This window comes from Mobula hypostoma, unplaced genomic scaffold (genome assembly GCF_963921235.1).
Source record: "Mobula hypostoma unplaced genomic scaffold, sMobHyp1.1 scaffold_167, whole genome shotgun sequence".
NCBI classification, from domain to species: domain Eukaryota; kingdom Metazoa; phylum Chordata; class Chondrichthyes; order Myliobatiformes; family Myliobatidae; genus Mobula; species Mobula hypostoma.
The window spans coordinates 12,661-28,342 of NW_026948250.1; the positions used below are offsets into that span (position 1 = coordinate 12,661).

Consider the following 15,682-nt stretch of genomic DNA (forward strand, 5'->3'; position numbering starts at 1 on the left):
GAGAGATGAGGTGGTGAGAGGAGAGTTGAGGAGAGATGAGGAGGGGAGAGGAGAGTTGAGGAGAGATGAGGAGGGGAGAGGAGAGTTGAGGAGAGATGAGGTGGGGAGAGGAGAGTTGAGGAGAGATGAGGAGGGGAGAGGAGAGTTGAGGAGAGATGAGGTGGGGAGAGGAGAGTTGAGGAGAGATGAGGAGGGGAGAGGAGAGTTGAGGAGAGATGAGGAGGGGAGAGGAGAGTTGAGGAGAGATGAGGTGGGGAGAGGAGAGTTGAGGAGAGATGAGGTGGTGAGAGGAGAGTTGAGGAGAGATGAGGTGGTGAGAGGAGAGTTGAGGAGAGATGAGGAGGGGAGAGGAGAGTTGAGGAGAGATGAGGAGGGGAGAGGAGAGTTGAGGAGAGATGAGGTGGGGAGAGGAGAGTTGAGGAGAGATGAGGAGGGGAGAGGAGAGTTGAGGAGAGATGAGGTGGGGAGAGGAGAGTTGAGGAGAGATGAGGAGGGGAGAGGAGAGTTGAGGAGAGATGAGGAGGGGAGAGGAGAGTTGAGGAGAGATGAGGTGGTGAGAGGAGAGTTGAGGAGAGATGAGGTGGGGAGAGGAGAGTTGAGGAGAGATGAGGAGGGGAGAGGAGAGTTGAGGAGAGATGAGGTGGGGAGAGGAGAGTTGAGGAGAGATGAGGTGGGGAGAGGAGAGTTGAGGAGAGATGAGGTGGGGAGAGGAGAGTTGAGGAGAGATGAGGAGGGGAGAGGAGAGTTGAGGAGAGATGAGGTGGTGAGAGGAGAGTTGAGGAGAGATGAGGTGGTGAGAGGAGAGTTGAGGAGAGATGAGGAGGGGAGAGGAGAGTTGAGGAGAGATGAGGAGGGGAGAGGAGAGTTGAGGAGAGATGAGGAGGGGAGAGGAGAGTTGAGGAGAGATGAGGTGGGGAGAGGAGAGTTGAGGAGAGATGAGGAGGGGAGAGGAGAGTTGAGGAGAGATGAGGTGGGGAGAGGAGAGTTGAGGAGAGATGAGGAGGGGAGAGGAGAGTTGAGGAGAGATGAGGTGGTGAGAGGAGAGTTGAGGAGAGATGAGGTGGTGAGAGGAGAGTTGAGGAGAGATGAGGAGGGGAGAGGAGAGTTGAGGAGAGATGAGGAGGGGAGAGGAGAGTTGAGGAGAGATGAGGAGGGGAGAGGAGAGTTGAGGAGAGATGAGGTGGGGAGAGGAGAGTTGAGGAGAGATGAGGAGGGGAGAGGAGAGTTGAGGAGAGATGAGGAGGGGAGAGGAGAGTTGAGGAGAGATGAGGAGGGGAGAGGAGAGTTGAGGAGAGATGAGGAGGGGAGAGGAGAGTTGAGGAGAGATGAGGAGGGGAGAGGAGAGTTGAGGAGAGATGAGGAGGGGAGAGGAGAGTTGAGGAGAGATGAGGAGGGGAGAGGAGAGTTGAGGAGAGATGAGGTGGTGAGAGGAGAGTTGAGGAGAGATGAGGTGGTGAGAGGAGAGTTGAGGAGAGATGAGGAGGGGAGAGGAGAGTTGAGGAGAGATGAGGTGGGAGAGGAGAGTTGAGGAGAGATGAGGAGGGGAGAGGAGAGTTGAGGAGAGATGAGGAGGGGAGAGGAGAGTTGAGGAGAGATGAGGAGGGGAGAGGAGAGTTGAGGAGAGATGAGGAGGGGAGAGGAGAGTTGAGGAGAGATGAGGAGGGGAGAGGAGAGTTGAGGAGAGATGAGGTGGTGAGAGGAGAGTTGAGGAGAGATGAGGAGGGGAGAGGAGAGTTGAGGAGAGAGATGAGAGAGGAGAGATGAGGAGGGGAGAGGAGAGATGAGGAGAGATGAGGAGAGATGAGGAGGGGAGAGGAGTGTTGAGGAGAGATGAGGAGAAGAGAGGAGAGTTGAGGAGAGATGAGGTGGGGAGAGGAGAGAGGAGAGATGAGGAGGGGAGAGGAGAGTTGAGGAGAGATGAGGTGGTGAGAGGAGAGTTGAGGAGAGATGAGGAGTGGAGAGGAGAGTTGAGGAGGGTTCAGAAGAGAGACGTGAGTGAGCAGAGATGGGACGGAGGCTGTCTTTACCCTCGGGCCCTGGCCTCTTCGCCTGCCCCAGGCTCTCGGTGGAGAGGTGAGTGTGTTCCTGAGGTGGGTTCAGCCGGTGACTCAGGCGCTGTCCGACTGTGGTGACGTGGACGTAGAAACGGTCTCCAGTCACCTTGTGGTCCAGAGCCAGGCTGTTCAACTTCACCTTCTGTCTGCAGGGCCACGGAGTGAGGGGGAAGGAGAGAGGAGAGGGAGGGAGGGAGAGGGAAGGGAGAGAGGAGGGAGGGAGGGAGGGGGAGAGGAGAGATGAGGGAGGGAGGGAGGGGAAGGGAGAGAGGGGGGGGGAGGAGAGTGAGGAGAGAGAGGGGGGAGAGGAGAGTTGAGGAGAGATGAGGTGGGGAGAGGAGAGTTGAGGAGAGATGAGGTGGGGAGAGGAGAGTTGAGGAGAGATGAGGAGGGGAGAGGAGAGTTGAGGAGAGATGAGGAGGGGAGAGGAGAGTTGAGGAGAGATGAGGTGGGGAGAGGAGAGTTGAGGAGAGATGAGGAGGGGAGAGGAGAGTTGAGGAGAGATGAGGAGGGGAGAGGAGAGTTGAGGAGAGATGAGGTGGGGAGAGGAGAGTTGAGGAGAGATGAGGTGGGGAGAGGAGAGTTGAGGAGAGATGAGGTGGGGAGAGGAGAGTTGAGGAGAGATGAGGTGGGGAGAGGAGAGTTGAGGAGAGATGAGGTGGGGAGAGGAGAGTTGAGGAGAGATGAGGAGGGGAGAGGAGAGTTGAGGAGAGATGAGGAGGGGAGAGGAGAGTTGAGGAGAGATGAGGTGGGGAGAGGAGAGTTGAGGAGAGATGAGGTGGGGAGAGGAGAGTTGAGGAGAGATGAGGTGGGGAGAGGAGAGTTGAGGAGAGATGAGGTGGTGAGAGGAGAGTTGAGGAGAGATGAGGAGGGGAGAGGAGAGTTGAGGAGAGATGAGGAGGGGAGGAGGGAGGAGAGAGGGAGGAGGGGAGAGAGGGAGGGAAGGGAGAGGGTGGAAGGGGAGGAGGGAGATGAGGAGGGAGAGAGGAGAGGGAGGGAGAGTGAGGGGAAGGGGAGAGGAGAGGGAGAGGAGAGATGAGGGGGAGGGAGAGAGGAGAGGAGGAGAGAGAGGAGGGAAGGGAGAAGGTGGAAGCGGAGATGAGGAGGGAGAGGAGAGTTGAGGAGAGATGAGAGGGGGAGGAGAGTTGAGGAGAGATGAGGTGGGGAGAGGAGAGTTGAGGAGAGATGAGGTGGGGAGAGGAGAGTTGAGGAGAGATGAGGAGGGGAGAGGAGAGTTGAGGAGAGATGAGGAGGGGAGAGGAGAGTTGAGGAGAGATGAGGAGGGGAGAGGAGAGTTGAGGAGAGATGAGGTGGGGAGAGGAGAGTTGAGGAGAGATGAGGAGGGGAGAGGAGAGTTGAGGAGAGATGAGGTGGGGAGAGGAGAGTTGAGGAGAGATGAGGAGGGGAGAGGAGAGTTGAGGAGAGATGAGGAGGGGAGAGGAGAGTTGAGGAGAGATGAGGTGGGGAGAGGAGAGTTGAGGAGAGATGAGGTGGGGAGAGGAGAGTTGAGGAGAGATGAGGTGGGGAGAGGAGAGTTGAGGAGAGATGAGGAGGGGAGAGGAGAGTTGAGGAGAGATGAGGAGGGGAGAGGAGAGTTGAGGAGAGATGAGGAGGGGAGAGGAGAGTTGAGGAGAGATGAGGAGGGGAGAGGAGAGTTGAGGAGAGATGAGGTGGGGAGAGGAGAGTTGAGGAGAGATGAGGTGGGGAGAGGAGAGTTGAGGAGAGATGAGGAGGGGAGAGGAGAGATGAGGAGAGATGGGGATGGAGGAAGAGATGAGGGGATGGGGATGGAGGAAGAGATGAGGGGATGGAGGAGAGATGAGGGAATGGGGAGGGAGGAGAGATGAGGGAATGGGGAGTGAGAGGAGAGTTGAGGGAATGAGGGAGGGAGAGGAGAGTGAGGAAGAGATGAGGGAATGGGGAGTGAGGAGAGATGAGGAATGGGGAGAGGAGAGTTGAGGAGAGATGAGGTGGGGAGAGGAGAGTTGAGGAGAGATGAGGAGGGGAGAGGAGAGTTGAGGAGAGATGAGGGATGGGGAGAGAGGGAGAGGAGGGAGAGTGAGGAGAGATGAGGAAGGGAGGGAGGGAGAGATGAGGGAAAGGGAGGGAGGGAGGGAGGGAGAGATGAGGGAATAGGAGGGAGAGGAGAGTGGGAGGGAGGATGAGGAGAGATGAGAATAGGGAGGGAGGGAGAGATGAGGAGGTGAGGGAATAGGGAGGGAGGAGGGAGAGATGAGGGAATAGGGAGGGGAGGAGAGAGGGAGGGAGTTGGAGGAGATGAGGGAATAGGGAGGGAGGGAGGGAGGGAGAGATGAGGGAATACGGAGGGAGGGAGGGAGGGAGAGATGAGGGAATAGGGGGAGGGAGAGATGAGGGAATAGGGAGAGAGGGAGAAATGAGGGTAGGGAGGGAGAGAGAGGGAATAGGGAGGGAGGGAGGGAATGAGGGATAGGGGGGAGGAGAGATGAGGGAATAGGAGAGGGAGGGAGGGAGAGATGAGGGAATAGGGAGGGAGAGGAGAGATGAGGGAATAGGGAGGGAGGGAGGAGGAGAGATGAGGGAGATGAGGGAGGGAGGGAGAGATGAGGGAATAGGGAGGGAGAGGGAGAGATGAGGGAATAGGGAGGGAGGGGAGAGGAGAGGAGGTGAGGAGAGGGAGGGAGGGAGAGATGAGGGAATAGGGAGGGAGGGAGGGAGAGATGAGGGAATAGGGAGGGAGGGAGGGAGGGAGAGAGGAGGGAATAGGGAGGGAGGGAGGGAGAGATGAGGGAATAGAGAGGGAGGGAGGGAGAGATGAGGGAATAGGGAGGGAGGGAGGGAGAGATGAGGGAATAGAGAGGGAGGGAGGGAGAGATGAGGGAATAGGGAGGGAGAGATGAGGGAATAGGGAGGGAGGGAGGGAGGGAGGGAGGGAGAGATGAGGGAATGAGGAGGGGAGAGGAGAGTTGAGGAGAGATGAGGAGGGGAGAGGAGAGTTGAGGAGAGATGAGGTGGGGAGAGGAGAGTTGAGGAGAGATGAGGAGGGGAGAGGAGAGTTGAGGAGAGATGAGGAGGGGAGAGGAGAGTTGAGGAGAGATGAGGAGGGGAGAGGAGAGTTGAGGAGAGATGAGGAGGGGAGAGGAGAGTTGAGGAGAGATGAGGAGGGGAGAGGAGAGTTGAGGAGAGATGAGGTGGGGAGAGGAGAGTTGAGGAGAGATGAGGAGGGGAGAGGAGAGTTGAGGAGAGATGAGGAGGGGAGAGGAGAGTTGAGGAGAGATGAGGAGGGGAGAGGAGAGTTGAGGAGAGATGAGGAGAGATGAGGAGGGGAGAGGAGAGTTGAGGAGAGATGAGGAGGGGAGAGGAGAGTTGAGGAGAGATGAGGAGGGGAGAGGAGAGTTGAGGAGAGATGAGGAGGGGAGAGGAGAGTTGAGGAGAGATGAGGAGGGGAGAGGAGGAGAGGGAGAGATGAGGGAATAGGGAGTGAAGGAGAGATGAGGAGAGATGAGGGAGGGAGGGAGGGATGGAGAGATGAGGGAATAGGGAGGGAGGGAGAGATGAGGGAATAGGGAGGGAGGGAGGGAGAGATGAGGGAATAGGGAGGAGGGAGTGAGGAGAGATGAGGAGAGATGAGGTGGGGAGAGGAGAGATGAGGAGGGAGGGAGGAAGGGAGAGGAGAGTTGAGGAGAGATGAGGAGGGGAGAGGAGAGTTGAGGAGAGATGAGGTGGGGAGAGGAGAGTTGAGGAGAGATGAGGTGGGGAGAGGAGAGTTGAGGAGAGATGAGGGAATAGAGAGGGAGAGATGAGGGAGAAGGGAGGGAGGGAGGGAGGGAGGGAGAGATGAGGGAATGGGGAGGGAGGGAGAGATGAGGGAGGGAGGGAGGGAGAGATGGGGAGGGAGGGAGGGAGGGAGGGAGGGAGGGAGGGAGAGATGAGGGAATGGGGAGGGAGGGAGGGAGAGATGAGGGAGGGAGGGAGGGAGGGAGAGATGAGGGAATGGGGAGGGAGAGATGAGGGAATGGGGAGGGAGGGAGGGAGGGAGGGAGGGAGAGATGAGGGAGGGAGGGAGGGAGGGAGGGAGAGATGAGGGAGGGAGGGAGGGAGGGAGGGAGAGATGAGGGAATAGGGGGAGGGAGGGAGGGAGAGATGAGGGAATAGGGAGGGAGGGAGGGAGGGAGAGATGAGGGAATAGGGAGGGAGGGAGGGATGGAGAGATGAGGGAATAGGGAGGGAGGGAGAGGTGAGGGAATAGGGAGGGAGGGAGGGAGAGATGAGGGAATAGGGAGGGAGGGAGAGATGAGGGAATAGGGAGGGAGGGAGGGAGGGAGAGATGAGGGAATAGGGAGGGAGGGAGGGAGAGATGAGGGAATAGGGAGGGAGGGAGAGATGAGGGAATAGGGAGGGAGGAAGGGAGGGAGAGATGAGGGAATAGGGAGGGAGGGAGGGAGGGAGAGATGAGGGAATAGGGAGGGAGGGAGGGAGAGATGAGGGAATAGAGGGAGGGAGGGAGGGAGAGATGAGGGAATAGAGAGGGAGAGATGAGGGAATAGGGAGGGAGGGAGGGAGAGATGAGGGAATGGGGAGGGAGGGAGAGATGAGGGAGGGAGGGAGGGAGAGATGAGGGAGGGAGGGAGGGAGGGAGGGAGAGATGAGGGAATGGGGAGGGAGGGAGGGAGGGAGGGAGGGAGAGATGAGGGAATGGGGAGGGAGGGAGGGAGGGATGAGGGAGGGAGGGAGGGAGGGAGGGAGAGATGAGGGAATAGGGGGAGGGAGGGAGGGAGAGATGAGGGAATAGGGAGGGAGGGAGGGAGGGAGAGATGAGGGAATAGGGAGGGAGGGAGGGATGGAGAGATGAGGGAATAGGGAGGGAGGGAGAGGTGAGGGAATAGGGAGGGAGGGAGAGATGAGGGAATAGGGAGGGAGGGAGAGATGAGGGAATAGGGAGGGAGGGAGGGAGTGAAGGAGAGATGAGGGAATGGGAGGGAGGGAGGGAGGGAGAGATGAGGGAATAGGGAGGGAGGGAGGGAGAGAGGGAGAGATGAGGGAATAGGGAGGGAGGGAGGGAGTGAAGGAGAGATGAGGGAATGGGGAGGGAGGGAGAGATGAGGGAATAGGGAGGGAGGGAGAGATGAGGGAATAGGGAGGGAGGGAGGGAGTGAAGGAGAGATGAGGGAATGGGAGGGAGGGAGGGAGGGAGAGATGAGGGAATAGGGAGGGAGGGAGGGAGGGAGAGAGGGAGAGATGAGGGAATAGGGAGGGAGGGAGGGAGTGAAGGAGAGATGAGGGAATGGGGAGGGAGGGAGGGAGGGAGGGAGGTAGAGATGAGGGAATAGGGAGGGAGGGAGGGAGTGAAGGAGAGATGAGGGAATGGGGAGGGAGGGAGGGAGTGAAGGAGAGATGAGGGAATGGGGAGGGAGGGAGGGAGTGAAGGAGAGATGAGGGAATAGGGAGGGAGGGAGGGAGGGAGAGATGAGGGAAGAGGGAGGGAGGGAGAGATGAGGGAAGAGGGAGGGAGAGATGAGGGAAGAGGGAGGGAGGGAGAGATGAGGGAAGAGGGAGGGAGAGATGAGGGAAGAGGGAGGGAGGGAGGGAGAGATGAGGGAATAGGGAGGGAGGGAGTGAAGGAGAGATGAGGGAATAGGGAAGGAGGGAGGGAGGGAGGGAGAGATGGGAATAGGGAGGGAGGGAGAGATGAGGGAATAGGGAGGGAGGGAGGGAGGGAGTGAAGGAGAGATGAGGGAATGGGGAGGGAGGGAGGGAGTGAAGGAGAGATGAGGGAATGGGGAGGGAGGGAGGGAGTGAAGGAGAGATGAGGGAATGGGGAGGGAGGGAGGGAGTGAAGGAGAGATGAGGGAATAGGGAGGGAGGGAGGGAGGGAGAGATGAGGGAATAGGGAGGGAGGGAGGGAGGGAGGAAGAGATGAGGGAATAGGGAGGGAGGGAGGGAGGGAGGGAGGGAGTGAAGGAGAGATGAGGGAATAGGGAGGGAGGGAGTGAAGCAGAGATGAGGGAATGGGAAGGGAGGGAGGGAGAGATGAGGGAATAGGGTGGGAGGGAGTGAAGGAGAGATGAGGGAATGGGGAGGGAGGGAGGGAGGGAGTGAAGGAGAGATGAGGGAATGGGGAGGGAGGGAGGGAGGGAGTGAAGGAGAGATGAGGGAATGGGGAGGGAGGGAGGGAGGGAGGGAGAGATGAGGGAATAGGGAGGGAGGGAGGGAGAGATGAGGGAATGGGGGGAGGGAGGGAGGGAGTGGGGAGGGAGAGATGAGGGAATGGGGAGGGAGGGAGAGATGAGGGAATGGGGAGGGAGGGAGGGAGGGAGGGAGAGATGAGGGAGGGAGGGAGGGAGGGAGAGATCAGGGAATGGGGAGGGAGAGATTAGGGAATGGGGAGGGAGGGAGGGAGGGAGGGAGGGAGAGATGAGGGAATGGGGAGGGAGGGAGGGAGGGAGGGAGAGATGAGGGAGGGAGGGAGGGAGGGAGAGATGAGGGAATGGGGAGGGAGGGAGGGAGGGAGGGAGAGATGAGGGAGGGAGGGAGGGAGGGAGGGAGAGATCAGGGAATGGGGAGGGAGGGAGGGAGGGAGGGAGAGATGAGGGAATAGGGAGGGAGGGAGGGAGAGATGAGGGAATAGGGAGGGAGGGAGGGAGAGATGAGGGAATAGGGAGGGAGGGAGGGAGAGATGAGGGAATAGGGAGGGAGGGAGGGAGAGATGAGGGAATAGGGAGGGAGTCAAGTCAGTGGGGACAAAACAATCTCATCACCCTCAGGCCCCACCCACTGCCACCAGCACCCAATCCCGACCTTCCTTCCTGCAAGCTCCACCCACCCTACCCAGAAGCCCCGCCTGACTCTGCGAAGCCCCGCCCACTCCTCTCAGCAGTGCCCCGCCCAAACCTCTCTATGAATCCCCGCCCCCTCATTAACTTGCCCCGCCCACCCTTACGACCGAGCCCCGCCTACCCTGACGGCCCCGCCCACTCCTCGCGGACTAGCCCCGCCCACTCCTCACGGCCGAGCCCCGCCCACCCTGAACGGCCCCGCCCACACCCCTGGCCCCGCCCACTCCTCACGGCCGAGTCCCGCCCACCCTGAACGGCCCCGCCCACACCCCTGGCCCCGCCCACTCCTCACGGCCGAGCCCCGCCCACCCTGAACGGCCCCGCCCACACCCCTGGCCCCGCCCACTCCTCACGGCCGAGCCCCGCCCACACCCCTGGCCCCGCCCACTCCTCACGGCCGAGCCCCGCCCACACCCCTGGCCCCGCCCACTCCTCACGGCCCCAGCCCCGCTCCCCCTCCCCCACCTACATGTAGCTGGCCTCCTCGGGGTCGGGGAAGCTGGCCCAGGGCCAGTTGAGGTAGCAGTTCAGGAAGACGAGGCAGGCCAGGCCAGCCCAGACGAACATGATGACAGTGAATGGGACGCCTGCGTCGTAGATCAACTGCGGGGAGACGGGAGGGAGGTCAGGTCAGGTCCCAGTGGGAGGGGGCCGGCGGGGGTGAGGGGAGGCTCGATCTGGCCGGGTCGGTCGGGCAGGGGGCGACGGGAGCCCCACCCACCCTCACCCTGCCCGAGTGCACAGGAGCAGGTCTCATCCCGGCCGAGACAGGGCTCGGGGAGATGGGAGAGGCAGGTGACGGGGTGGGGGAGGGAGGAGGGGGAAGGGAGATGAGGGAGGGAAGGGGAGGAAGGGGAATGAGGGGGAAGGAGGAGGGGGAAGGGGAGGGGGAGGAGGAGGGGGAGGAGGAGGGGAAGGAGGAGGGGAAGGAGGAGGGAAAGGGAGGGTTGGAGGAGGGGAGGGGAAGGGGAGGGGAAGGAGGGGGAAGGAGGGGGAGAAGGAGGAGGGGGGAGGGAGGAGGGGAAGGAGGAGGGGGAGGGAGCAGAGGAGGGGAGACGGTGCACAGGAGGGCGATGGTGAGAAACGGGGTTTGGGGAGAGGGGATTGGGCAAGGAGGGGGAAAACTTAGAGGGGGTGTTGTGGGGAAGAGGGGGAAGGGGCAAAGGAGGGAGCAGGGGAGGGGGAAGATGAGAAACAGAGGGTTTGGGGAGAGGGGATTGAGTAAGGAGGGGGAAAAGCTGAAAGGGGGTGTTGTGGGGAAGATGGAGAGTGCGGAGATAGAGAGAGCGAGGGGGCACGTGGGACGAGGCGGGGGAGGGCGAGGTGGAGGAGTGTGGACGGTGTGATCCAGGGTAGGAACCCCACCCCCCGACCTTGCGGGGACGGGATGCCTGACCTTGATTCCGGGGAAGGTGACCGCGGACGAGGCATAGGAGCCAATCATCAGTGACATCATGGTGGAGCGGAGGTTGCCGAACATGTTAGGCAGCTGGTGGGGGGAGAGAGAGAGAGAGAGACATCAGTCTGGGGCGGGGGTCTCTCCTCCCTCCTCGCCAGTCCCCTCCGACAAACTTCCCTACTCCAGCCCTCAAACAGAAGCCTTTCCCTCACTCCAAAGGCCCTCAGCCCCACCCACCACTCCTCTGGAACCTCCCCTTCCCCTCTCCCCACAGCCCTACAGATCCCCGTCCCTTTCCCCTCCCTCCCGTTCCCTGCCCACTCCCTTCTCCCACCAGCCCCTCAGCTCCTCCCATCTCTCCCTTCCCTCAGTACACCTAACCCCTCCAGAGCTCCCGTTGGTCACCCTGGACCACGAAGGGACGCGGGAGGGCGTTTGTTGACTCCTGAGACATACTTCGAGCTGAGAACAGATAGGGGAGCAGGCAGTCGAGACGGGGAGTCAGGACGGACGGGGAGACATGGAACGGAAGGTGACGGGCTAAACTATTTGCAGTTCAGCGACGCACAGCCAAGATTCACTTTGGCAGACTTGTGCGGGGTCAGGGAAGAGGTCAGAGGTAATTGAAGCTCCTCCTGGAAGTCTCAGCAGGAATATAGTAACCCGGGATCGGATCACAGTGACTTCTGGTGTGAGATGGAGAAAGGTGACCCCTGACTGACCCGTGTCCCGTGAGCGCTCGTTGTCCACACTGGCGATAAAGTGGGGGGGGGGACACACTGTGGGGGTGACGTAGAGGGAGCTCCACACCGTGTCTGACCCGTGTCCCGGGAGCGCTCGGTGTCCACACTGCGGATAAAGTCGGGGGGGGACACACTGTGGGGGTGATGTAAAGGGAGCTCCACACCGTGTCTGACCCGTGTCCCGGGAATGCTCGCTGCCCACACTGAGGATAAAGTGGGGGGGGGACACGCTGTGGGGGTGACGTAGAGGGAGCTCCACACCGTGTCTGACCCGTGTCCCGGGAACGCTCGCTGCCCACACTGGGGATAAAGTGGGGGGGGACACACTGTGGGGGTGATGTAGAGGGAGCTCCACACCGTGTCTGACCCGTGTCCCGGGAGCGCTCGGTGCCCACACTGGGGATAAAGTGGGGGGAAACACTGTGGGGGTGATGTAGAGGGAGCTCCTCACCGTGTCTGACCCGTGTCCCGGGAGCGCTCGGTGCCCACACTGGGGATAAAGTGGGGGGGAAGACACACTGTGGGGGTGATGTAGAGGGAGCTCCACACCGTGTCTGACCCGTGTCCCGGGAGCACTCGGTGCCCACACTGGGGATAAAGTGGGGGGGGAACACACTGTGGGGGTGATGTAGAGGAAGCTCCACACTGTGTCTGACCCGTGTCCCGGGAGCGCTCGGTGCCCACACTGGGGATAAAGTGGGGGGGACACTGTGGGGGTGACGTAGAGGGAGCTCCACACCTTGTCTGACCCGTGTCCCGGGAGCGCTCGGTGCCCACACTGGGGATAAAGTGGGGGGGGACACACTGTGGGGGTGATATAGAGGGAGCTCCACACCGTGTCTGACCCGTGTCCCGGGAGCGCTCGGTGCCCACACTGGGGATAAAGTGGGGGGGACACTGTGGGGGTGACGTAGAGGGAGCTCCACACCATGTCTGACCCGTGTCCCGGGAGCGCTCGGTGCCCACACTGGGGATAAAGTGGGGGGGGACACACTGTGGGGGTGATATAGAGGGAGCTCCACACCGTGTCTGACCCGTGTCCCGGGAGCGCTCGGTGCCCACACTGGGGATAAAGTGGGGGGGGACACACTGTGGGGGTGATATAGAGGGAGCTCCACACCGTGTCTGACCCGTGTCCCGGGAGCGCTCGGTGCCCACACTGGGGATAAAGTGGGGGGGGACACACTGTGGGGGTGATGTAGAGGGAGCTCCACACCGTGTCTGACCCGTGTCCCGGGAGCGCTCGGTGCCCACACTGGGGATAAAGTGGGGGGAAACACTGTGGGGGTGATGTAGAGGGAGCTCCTCACCGTGTCTGACCCGTGTCCCGGGAGCGCTCGGTGCCCACACTGGGGATAAAGTGGGGGGGAGGACACACTGTGGGGGTGATGTAGAGGGAGCTCCACACCGTGTCTGACCCGTGTCCCGGGAGCACTCGGTGCCCACACTGGGGATAAAGTGGGGGGGAACACACTGTGGGGGTGATGTAGAGGAAGCTCCACACTGTGTCTGACCCGTGTCCCGGGAGCGCTCGGTGCCCACACTGGGGATAAAGTGGGGGGGACACTGTGGGGGTGACGTAGAGGGAGCTCCACACCATGTCTGACCCGTGTCCCGGGAGCGCTCGGTGCCCACACTGGGGATAAAGTGGGGGGGGACACACTGTGGGGGTGATATAGAGGGAGCTCCACACCGTGTCTGACCCGTGTCCCGGGAGCGCTCGGTGCCCACACTGGGGATAAAGTGGGGGGGACACTGTGGGGGTGACGTAGAGGGAGCTCCACACCATGTCTGACCCGTGTCCCGGGAGCGCTCGGTGCCCACACTGGGGATAAAGTGGGGGGGGACACACTGTGGGGGTGATATAGAGGGAGCTCCACACCGTGTCTGACCCGTGTCCCGGGAGCGCTCGGTGCCCACACTGGGGATAAAGTGGAGGGGGACACACTGTGGGGGTGATGTAGAGGGAGCTCCACAACGTGTCTGACCCGTGTCCCGGGAGCGCTCGGTGCCCACACTGGGGATAAAGTGGGGGGGACACACTGTGGGGGTGATGTAGAGGGATCTCCACACCGTATCTGACCGTGTCCCGGGAGCGCTCACTGCCCACTCTGGGGATAAAGTGGGGGGGGGACACACTGTGGGGGTGACGTAGAGGGAGCTCCACACCGTGTCTGACCCGTGTCCCGGGAGTGCTCGGTGCCCACACTGGGGATAAAGTGTGGGGGGGAAAACACTGTAGGGGTGACGTAGAGGGAGCTCCACACCGTGTCTGACCCGTGTCCCGGGAACGCTCGGTGTCCACACTGGGGATAAAGTGGGGGGGGAACACACTGTGGGGGTGATGTAGAGGGAGCTCCACACCGTGTCTGACCCGTGTCCCGGGAGAGCTCGGTGTCCACACTGGGGATAAAGTGGGGGGGGAACACATTGTGGGGGTGATGTAGAGGGAGCTCCACACCGTGTCTGACCCGTGTCCCAGGAGCGCTCGGTGCCCACACTGGGGATAAAGTGGGGGGGGACACACTGTGGGGGTGACGTAGAGGGAGTTCCACACCGTGTCTGACCCGTGTCCCGGGAGCGCTCGGTGTCCACACTGGGGATAAAGTGGGGGGGGAACACACTGTGGGGGTGATGTAGAGGGAGCTCCACACCTTGTCTGACCCGTGTCCCGGGAGAGCTCGGTGTCCACACTGGTAATAAAGTGGGGGGGGAACACATTGTGGGGGTGATGTAGAGGGAGCTCCACACCGTGTCTGACCCGTGTCCCAGGAGCGCTCGGTGCCCACACTGGGGATAAAGTGGGGGGGGACACACTGTGGGGGTGACGTAGAGGGAGTTCCACACCGTGTCTGACCCGTGTCCCGGGAGCGCTCGGTGCCCACACTGGGGATAAAGTGGGGGGAGGGACACACTGTGGGGGTGACGTAGAGGGAGATCCACACCGTGTCTCACCCGTGTCCCGGGAACGCTCGGTGCCCACACTGGGGATAAAGTGGGGGGGACACACTGTGGGGGTGATGTAGAGGGAGCTCCACACTGTGTCTGACCCGTGTCCCAGGAGCGCTCGGTGCCCACACTGGGGATAAAGTGGGGGGGACACACTGTGGGGGTGACGTAGAGGGAGTTCCACACCGTGTCTGACCCGTGTCCCAGGAGCGCTCGGTGCCCACACAGGGGATAAAGTGGGGGGGGACACACTGTGGGGGTGACGTAGAGGGAGTTCCACACCGTGTCTGACCCGTGTCCCGGGAGCGCTCGGTGCCCACACTGGGGATAAAGTGGGGTGGGGGGACACACTGTGGGGGTGATGCAGAGGGTGCCCCACACCGTGTCTGACCCGTGTCCCGGGAGCGCTCAGTGCCCACACTGGGGATAAAGTTGGGGGGGGACACACTGTGGGGGTGATGTAGAGGGAGCTGCATACCGTGTCTGACCCATGTCCTGGGAGCGCTCGGTGCCCACACTGGGGATAAAGTGGGGGGAGGGACACACTGTGGGGGTGACGTAGAGGGAGATCCACACCGTGTCTCACCCGTGTCCCGGGAACGCTCGGTGCCCACACTGGGGATAAAGTGGGGGGGACACACTGTGGGGGTGATGTAGAGGGAGCTCCACACTGTGTCTGACCCGTGTTCCAGGAGCGCTCGGTGCCCACACTGGGGATAAAGTGGGGGGGGGGACACACTGTGGGGGTGACGTAGAGGGAGCTCCACACCATGTCTGACCCGTGTCCCGGGAGCGCTCGGTGCCCACACTGGGGATAAAGTGGGGGGGGACACACTGTGGGGGTGATATAGAGGGAGCTCCACACCGTGTCTGACCCGTGTCCCGGGAGCGCTCGGTGCCCACACTGGGGATAAAGTGGGGGGGACACTGTGGGGGTGACGTAGAGGGAGCTCCACACCATGTCTGACCCGTGTCCCGGGAGCGCTCGGTGCCCACACTGGGGATAAAGTGGGGGGGGACACACTGTGGGGGTGATATAGAGGGAGCTCCACACCGTGTCTGACCCGTGTCCCGGGAGAGCTCGGTGTCCACACTGGGGATAAAGTGGGGGGGGAACACATTGTGGGGGTGATGTAGAGGGAGCTCCACACCGTGTCTGACCCGTGTCCCAGGAGCGCTCGGTGCCCACACTGGGGATAAAGTGGGGGGGGACACACTGTGGGGGTAACGTAGAGGGAGTTCCACACCGTGTCTGACCCGTGTCCCGGGAGCGCTCGGTGTCCACACTGGGGATAAAGTGGGGGGGGGAACACACTGTGGGTGTGATGTAGAGGGAGCTCCACACCGTGTCTGACCCGTGTCCCGGGAGAGCTCGGTGTCCACACTGGGGATAAAGTGGGGGGGGAACACATTGTGGGGGTGATGTAGAGGGAGCTCCACACCGTGTCTGACCCGTGTCCCAGGAGCGCTCGGTGCCCACACTGGGGATAAAGTGGGGGGGGACACACTGTGGGGGTGACGTAGAGGGAGTTCCACACCGTGTCTGACCCGTGTCCCGGGAGCGCTCGGTGCCCACACTGGGGATAAAGTGGGGGGAGGGACACACTGTGGGGGTGACGTAGAGGGAGATCCACACCGTGTCTCACCCGTGTCCCGGGAACGCTCGGTGCCCACACTGGGGATAAAGTGGGGGGGACACATTGTGGGGGTGATGTAGAGGGA

General features: G+C 61.5%; 1 protein-coding gene across 1 annotated transcript in view; it reads right to left on the bottom strand.

Moving 5' to 3' along the window:
* Positions 1-2,027: 2,027 nt before the first annotated feature.
* Positions 2,028-15,682, bottom strand: part of LOC134342179 (large neutral amino acids transporter small subunit 3-like) — a gene marked incomplete at its 3' end in the record, with an annotated part of 65,067 nt that continues 51,412 nt past the window's right edge. The window contains exons 6-8 of the mRNA XM_063040152.1: positions 10,266-10,358; positions 9,339-9,472; positions 2,028-2,200 (exon numbers count right to left, since the gene is read on the bottom strand). Of these exons, the coding sequence (XP_062896222.1) occupies positions 2,028-2,200; positions 9,339-9,472; positions 10,266-10,358 (400 nt within the window). The remainder of the gene's footprint in view (positions 2,201-9,338; positions 9,473-10,265; positions 10,359-15,682) is intronic.